The sequence below is a fragment of the Microtus ochrogaster genome, linkage group LG4 (genome assembly GCF_000317375.1).
Source record: "Microtus ochrogaster isolate Prairie Vole_2 linkage group LG4, MicOch1.0, whole genome shotgun sequence".
Taxonomy (NCBI): Eukaryota; Metazoa; Chordata; class Mammalia; order Rodentia; family Cricetidae; genus Microtus; species Microtus ochrogaster.
This window is the reverse complement of record NC_022030.1, coordinates 7181408-7190271: the sequence shown is the minus strand read 5'-3', so window position 1 is coordinate 7190271 and position 8864 is coordinate 7181408. Positions and strand designations below refer to the sequence as shown.

The window sequence follows — 8864 nt, the reverse complement described above, 5'->3', positions numbered from 1 at the left end:
AGCAAGTCCGGTTTTATCCCATGCTTTTTCAGACTCAGGCCAGCTGGCCTTGGTGAATTCCCGAAAGAACATCCCCATTGTCTCAGAATGTGGGTGTAGGAATTCCATTTTTTTTGAAGTGCATGTCAAGAAACTAGAAATCCCTGTGGTGGCGAAAGAAGTTGATTGTTGAGTGGCACATAAAATCCACCACGAAGACTCAGGGTGAAGTCACGGCCCACTATTTTAATTGTCTTATCACTCTTAGGGGAGCTTAGAAATAAAAATTGTAGCCTAGCAAGACAGTTTGCAAAGAGGAAAAATTCACCCACTCAAAAACAGTTATTAGTATCTAATGTTTACTTATTTGCATAAATGGAAAGCTATTTAGCTTTTTGTTTTGTTTCTGGAACTAATACTGTAACAAAAAAAATCAAGTTTAAAACTGAAAAGCTCTAATTGCCTGGTAATGTAAAATAAATTAGTGGTTAATTTTGGAAAACTACTTAACAGTTTTCAAAAATGACTTTTAAAAAGCACAAATATCCAGAAGCTACACCATGTTTACAAACGTTCAAGGTGAAACAATAAAAATTCTAGACCCAGCTTCTCTGTCAAAATGAATGAATTATAATAGTTCAATTAAAGCTCTAATCAGATCAATATTTTCAAGAGGCAGGCACCAGTTCATCACAGTGAGCATCAAGCCCAGGAAGCACACAGCAGGCAGCCTAGAGTACTTGACAAATTAAAGAAAACCATTAGGCTGATGGAAGGCTGGCTCTGGGAGTACTCATGGCTGCAATCCACAGGCGTGCAGGATGAAATATCAAGAACACCACCTCTCAGCAAGAGGAGGTAAAAGAGAAAGTTTCCATAGAGTTCATTGTTTATCAGAATAAAGAATCATGAAGCCTTTTTTATGACTCAGTTTTAAATAAACATTCTAGTAAAAAGGAATAAAGTTGGAAAATCTTCTTACAAAATAGTATCAACATCAGTATCTTGATCAATAATGTCATAAGAACAACCTATGTACATGTGGACTGTTAACTACTATGGGAAAGTGGGGCCCAGGGTTAATGAGAATTCTGCAGAACAAGCAGATGATGCTGTTGAGCACGTGTTCTTAGAGCATCACACCTAAATAGTAAAAAATCATTAAACTTATAGCCACTGTCCAGCTGTGTTCTGACCGCTTCCTAGCTCTACCACATGAGCTCATTCTGAAACTAAATAGTTATGAATTCATCCACCAGGGCTGTAAGGTGTAGGCTGTCTGTACAGCGTACAGTCAGTCTCCTTTCTCACCTTAACTCTCTACTCTGCAGACACTGGGCACAGAGATAAGGAGGAGACAGGAGAGTCAGACAGAGATGGGGGAAGAGATAGGAGGAGCCAGACAGAGATGAGGGAGGAGACAGAGGAGATAGACAGAGCCAGAGAGAGAAACAGAAAAAGCAGACAGGACGCGAACCTGTGACAAAAAGAAAGAAAATCAGTCCCAAAGAGGCTGAAAGCAGGAGCATGTATTCAGAGTAAAATAACCTTGGGTCCTCCCTCTGCACGCTTGTCCCCCTTTCCACTAACTGTAAGGGTTTCCGGTCTATAGCCATGTGCACATGCAGGTACACACATGCCTACATAATAGAAAGACGAGAAACTGCTGAATGTAAGTTGAAAACAGATAAACAACTGGTGTTTACAGTCTCTTTATAGTTCGTTCCATTAAATGGAATCCATATTCCAGACTGGGGTTTCAGAATAGACCTAACAGGGTGAATTATTTACCCCTGAGTTCTCAGGGCATATTAAACTATGACCAGCTGACATGTAGAACCCAGCTGATCTGAGCAAACAGGCTTACTCTTGTGCAAACAGTGAGCAGGAAGAAAGACCAAGGTTTTCTGCTCAACTACCGCCATACCTCTTAAAAACCGTAATACACAGATGAGGTCGCTAATGGTGCAGCCATCTCCTGTGCAGCCCTTCCATCCTTGCTGCAGAGGCAGTCACTCTCAATTCTTCTCTTCCTTGCTTCTGACTTAATCTTTCTAAATAATATACTCAGAATTTCTGCACCTTTTCTTTTTCATTTTCAGATAGTCTTTTACTTCCCGCTACAGAATGAGACAAAGTAACACATCCTTAAGAGAAAATATACACAAACAAATTTATTTCAGTGCCTTAATGACACTATACAACAGAACTCTTAAAAATATAATGCAAATTAGCTGTCAAAATCCATAAAATTTCCACTGGAACTAATCACCACAATTCAGAGTTCAAAGCAATGCCTCACACTGCAATGAAGCAAGGCTTAATCCCTCGCTCCCGTTCCGTCTATTCATGTGTTTGCATTAGGCTATGGATTAGACAGGCACATGCGTTGATTCTGAAAATGTTCTGTTCTTAAAAATCAGGGCACTTAAAATCAGAAGACTCACCAGTTCTTCTTAACCAATGTTTGTTCTCTCGTTTTATAGAAAATTACTTTAATTGTTTTACTTGGCATTTAATTTACCAAGTTACAGTTCACCTCATGAAAAGACCTTCCAATACGACAATAATTGACACAGGATTTGTACATGCCATATGGGCAGTAAACAGCAACATAGAGGATATGACATATTACTTTGTAGGTGTAGAACAAACTGAAACTATCTGCATGCAACTCCACCTTATTGATGGGGACACCAGCCCTAACTTAAACACAATAAAACAACCCATTTGTCCTTAAAAAACATTTTCCCATTCACACAGGATGCTGTGTATTAAGTTCCATTTTTTTTAATGACTACTTCAAACATAACTAAAGTGAAATCATGTTTCTGGGCTTTTATAATCAGAATAACCAGAGTTGTCATCAATTTCCATCTAATTTAAATTCACTTACATTTGTAAACATTTATTTAGCATATTCCAATTACTAGAGACAAACAATAAATTATACAAATCCTATCCTGGAATCAAACAATATGCTCTGGTAACACAAAACACATTTAATACTGAAGTATTCTTGCAAGAATTAAACAAATATGGGAACAGATATCCTTCTTAAAAAGAAATCCAAAGACAACTATGTTGAGATAGCCTACTTATATCAGAGAAATGTATCAAACTGTGCTGTAACACAGAAAAGTGTGCCCGGCTAGCGGAGATCTTTATGTTTACATATCTTGAAGGTGTAGCATTTAGACACGTCTTTGATCACTTTATTAATTCAATCACAGCCCTTGCACAGGTTAACAATTAACATCATACCATTAGCCATGTGAGCAATTAGCAGCCATCTTAATTAGACAGCCATCAGAAGCTGCACGCTGCAGCTCAGCCCCATTTCTTCTGTTTGCTTTCACTGACCTTTTTTGTGGGTAGGGGGCTAGGCAGAGCTGAGAGGAAAGGTTTCTGAGACAGAGTACATATTCAGCTATACTATCTGTTGACTTTGGCTGACCTTTTTTAGGGGATGGGGGGAAAAGAGAAGTATCTGTCTGCAGAAATCTCTGCTAATAAACACAAGGATCAAAAGCCCATCAACCACACCAGAGCTGAGACTGACGGTACCAGAGCTGAGACTGACGGTCGACAGGCAGGTCCCATGAGTGAACGTGACAACAATGAAAGGGATGTGGTAGGTAATGCGTTTTGTCCAGATTCTAAGTTAGCACAATCCAATTAAAGATCATTTTCCTGCTATGAAGTAAAATAACCGATCCTTATCTTACTCAAATTAAATATCATGTCATACTATTAAAAGACATTAGTAAGAAACATTTTAGTATCATATTTATCATGAGTAAATATTTTACTTTTCCTTAAGTGCTTTTATTTTGAAAATTACCAATCCACCCAAAAATTCCAAGACAGATATAACAAATGCCATCTACTTCTTCTAGTTCACCAACTATTAAAAATTTACCAGATTTGTTTAGCTTCCTCTCTCTGTATATATGTGGTGTGTGTATGTATATATATAATATTTTTGTTAACTCATTTAAAACTAAATTTCAGGCATTGTGCCTTGAGCATCATTGATTTCGCTAGTAATAAATATTAGAGCATATTTTTTATAGTGAAATGGTATTATATAAGTACAAAATTTAAAAAAGAAAACTAAAATTAATTGGCTGTCTGGTTAATGCAGATACTATGTGTATAGCTTCTACTTAAAGATACTTAAATGTCATACAAACATTATGGAATAAATAAAGGCTGAGGGATATGAACCACATAAAAGATTAAATATAACTCAATTAAAGTTATACATTAAATAACCGAGTATATAGCTTAAGTATACCAAATAAATATTAAATATGTAATAAATATTAGTAACTAAGTATAAGTATATAATTAAGTATATAGAATGTATATAGTTTACATATACATATGTGTAGTGATTAGGCGATCAGGCCTGCTTTTCGTCCTGCCCAGCTCCCGCATGGCTAGCTAACACCCGAAATAACACAAATTGTATTCATTTAAACACTGCCTGACCCATTATATCCAGCCTCTTCTTAGCTAACTCTCACATCTTGATTAACCCATTTTTAATAATCTGTGTAGCACCACAAAGTGGTGGCTTACCAGGAAGATTCTAACCACCATCCGTCTTGGGTAGGAGAAGCATGATGTCTGCCTCACTGCCTTCTTCCTCCCAGCATTCTGTTCTGTCTACTCCACCTATCTAAATTCTGCCCTATCAAAAAGCCAAGGCAGTTTCTTTATTAACCAATGAAAGTAACACATAGACAGATGACCCTCCTACATCACATATGAAAGATATAATAAAAATTCTAGGATTGCAAACTCTTTTTCTAGTATATCATGCTGTCTCCATTAAGATTCTTTAATAAAAATGTACATAATATCTAGCAATTTAGAGAACAAATTTAAATAGTAGGAAACACAGAAGTGGCCTCTTAGCTATGGATCTGAATAAAATGCTGCCTCTATTCACTGCTGCATGGTGAGCCCTGTTCGGGTTCCCACAGCGCCATCCTGCTAGGTTCACTTTTCTCTCACCTTCACAGTGCAACAAAAATTCCTACTCACATGGCTCCTCAGTGGCTTTGAGCAATATAATTATCTTATTAATATAATCCCAGGTAAAGCATGAATGATTAACACCTTAAGTCTCCCTGAGGTATTTACATTTTAAAATAGGAAACTTATTACTATTAGCATCTAATTTAGAACATCTGCTATTTTTCAGACACTCATGTGCCGAGAACATTTTGGGCACTACCTCATCAAATCCTCTAAACATGTCTACAAAGGAGGCATCATTTCCTTTAACCAGTGTCTGGCGAGTGGAGGAGGCAGCCTTTCACCTCAAGTCAACCACTCAAAGGTCCACATAGCCACTGCATTAGAGAGTGTTCAAGGATTTCTCCAAAGAGTAAGGGATGTGGAGGGACAGGACTGGCTCTCTGTAACTTCCTACCCCGAGTTCTACTTTTCTCCCAATACAAGGGGAAGAGAGCAACAAAGGGGCTGAGTGGAGATTGCTTTTCTTCCTCTAAAGTAAAAGTGACTACTTCACCTTTGAAGATGAGAGCTGAAATGGGCTTTAAGTCCAAAGAGACAGACGGTCTTCTGTCACCGCCAATTATGCCATTAAGGCTGACAATAACAGGACATTAGATAGCACCTAGTGTGCCAGCATTTGTGTATGTTAGCTTACTGGGTCATCACAACAATCTCAGGTTGTATGTCCCATCATCTCCATGTTGGAGATGTACTATCAGGTAGCTTGCTGAAGTTTACATGGCTAGTAGATGGTCTGCCTCTATTGTGAGGACATCCAAGTATACACCAAGCCCTAATGATTCTACAAGTGTGTCTTCGATTATTTTCTATCTGTATTTGTGACTACATCTCTTTTACTATACCAGCAAAACTGACGGGCTTAAGCCTGCTTCTCTTCTCCAAACCTACCATTTTATCATCTCCTGCCATGATTTGAATGTTAACTGTCCTCTTTAGACTCATGTGTCTGGAAACTTGGACCCCAGCTGGGGATGGGCCTTGAAATGGGACCTCGCTGGACCAAGGACTGCAAGGGCAGGCCTTAAGGTCTTTTAGCCCCAGGAACTTCCTGTCCTGTCCCTGTTTCCTGAGTGTGGGTAGACACAATATGTGAGCAGCTGCCCGCTTTCCTGCTGCTACCTCTAACTATAAACAAACTCATCTTTCTTCCCTGAGATTGCATCTTGTCTTGTATTTCATGACATCAACAAGAAAAGTTAAAAACAAAATAATTAAAAGTTTTAAGTAAATATACATTTCCTTAGCCATTTACTTCAATCTGTCCATTACAATGCTGGCAGATAATAACAGACATATAAATGCCTGTGACTTTTAAGGCTGTATACATCTGTCTTGGTCACTTCTCTATTGCTGTGCTAATATGCCAAGACCAAGGCAATTATAAAAGAAAGCATTGAATTGGGGGCTTACAATTCCAGAGGGTTGGAGGACATGACCATCCTGGCCAGAAGCACGGCATTAGGCAGGCAGGCAGGCAGGCATGGTGCTAGCACAGTAGCCGAGAGCTAACATTCTTATCTACAAACAGGAAACACTGAGCTGCCTGGGAGTGTTGTGGGTTTTTGAAACCTCAGAGCCTGCCGCAGTGACACATCTCCTCCAATAAGGCCATACCTCTTGCTTCCCAAACACGCCCACCAACTAGGGAACAAGTATTCAAACATACTAGCCCATGGTGGCTGTTAATCATTCAAATCATTACAACAATCTATACAGTTTGGTAACTGAAAAGGATTAAAGCATTGATAATGCTAGGTTAAGAGAGACATCATGTATAACATGAGTACACACAGTTTGATATTAACAGCATTAAATTCTTATCATATTTTTCTTGCCAAAATATGTATCTTAAAACTTAAGTTTTGGGGACTGGAGAGATGACTCAGAGGTTAAGAGCATTGGCTAGTCTACCAGAGGTCCTGAGTTCAATTCCCAGGCGACTTAAAGCTCCACAGTTCCAGCCTGACTCGGTTGGATGGCAAGCAAGAGACAAGTTTTTTCTCCTGTCCATTGGTGCTTTCTTCTAAAAAGTCCAGTATCACCACAAACTAAAAACTCTGCAATCATGCCTTACTACTTTAATGTAGCTGCATGTGGTGGCTCATGCCTTCAATCCCAGCGTCAGGGAGGTGGGCGTGAGAGAATTAGGAGCGCAAAGTCATCCTTAGCTGCACATGAGCTCACAGATAGAGTGAGTACATGAGGCAAGACCAAACAACAACACAACACCCTCCATCCTGGCTAGAGTGTGATTCTATTCCCAGTCTGTCTGCATTCTTTTTTTTTTATATTTGCAACTTATTTTTATTTTATGTCCATTGATATTCTTCATGCATGTATGTCTTGTGAGGGCATGAGAAGACCTGGAACTGTAACTATAGACAGGTGTGAGTTGCCATGTGGGTACCGGAAATTGAACCTGGGTCCTCTAGAAAAGTAGCCATTGCTCTAACTGCTGAGCCATTTCTCCAGCCCGTTTGTCTGCATTCTTATACAGGCTCCTTCCAGAAAAACAAGTTAGAGGCACGTACTTTCTCTCAAGGTACCAATTCAGTCTGTTCCATCAGAGGGACACACTGCATGAAGACAGCCATAGGAACCCTGCCAGATCAAACACTGACTGAGAAGGAAAGAAGAGGTGCTCTGGGGGTTAAGATGACAAGGCTGGTGTAAGCTCAACGCTTAGTGTCCTCACACAAACCCAGCAGACTTTACAGCACACGGGACAAGGAGATGTGGCTTACAGAGTGACTAGCTGGAGGAAAAGGCAGGAAAGGTATATTGTTAATAATGTGATCCAGTACCTCAGAAAAGTTATCCAGATACAAATGCTACTTGATATTGCACACAAAATGTATTTAAAAATCTCAGTACCTTACAGTGAAGTCATAGGAACAAGAGGCCAGCACCGAAGCATGAAATGGCGAAAACTGCAAGAGAGAAGTCAGGTGTAGTCACAGCTGCTACTCCACCAGTCGCCCCACAAACACAGTTGACTTACCCACGAGTGTCACTTCAAGTTGTACCTTCCCGGGCCTTATGTACTTATTTTGACTTTTCAAGTATTCATTTATAGCAAAATTTTAATTTTTACATTCTCCAAAGAAAATCCCTCAAGTTCTATAGAAATAATTTATAACATGTACTCCTAAATGTTGCTATTTTGAAAAAAAGTAAATATAAATTCTTAGGAGCTACCTAAACATAACTCTACAAATATAAGGGACTGAAGTGTGTGGCAGTATATAGACAGACAATAACTATAGAATTTTCCCATTATATTAACACATTTGATGTTCATATACTCTCAGCAAAATAATCACTTAAATGCTAAATATAAATTTTTAAATACTTTAATGTTATTTATATATTATAGCTCATGAAAAATTATACCAAGGATAAAAATGTATATTTTAAGCTCAGTGTCCCAGTTTAAACGGGAAATATCCCTGACAGCTCATTCATTTGAAGTGTGTTGCCACTGTTTTGAGAGGCTGTACAGTCTTTTGGACATGGGACTCGCTGTTGAATGTTGAGCTACAAGCATAGAATGGGGACTATGAGTGGTTCCCTTGTCGCCAATCCAGGCAATATGAGTAAGCTGCGCTGCACGCTCCCATAATCCCAGACCAAGTTAGTCCAAGTCAACTGCCTCGCCACCATGAAACTGAATTACACCTCTTTTCCCTAAGTAATGTCTGTCATGAGATGTAGCCAGTACATCAGGCAGCAGCGTCAACATAAATGATAAACACCTATTGACTCTCATTGCTTTTTTTTTGCAGCGTCAACATAAATGATAAACACCTATTGACTCTCATTGCTTTTTTTTT

General features: G+C 38.9%; 1 protein-coding gene across 1 annotated transcript in view; it reads right to left on the bottom strand.

Annotated features, from left to right (window-relative positions):
• Positions 1-8864, bottom strand: part of Pex7 (peroxisomal biogenesis factor 7) — a 64365-nt gene that overhangs the window by 23504 nt on the left and 31997 nt on the right. The window contains exon 8 of the mRNA XM_005360964.2: positions 7906-7961. Within this exon, the coding sequence (XP_005361021.1) occupies positions 7906-7961 (56 nt within the window). The remainder of the gene's footprint in view (positions 1-7905; positions 7962-8864) is intronic.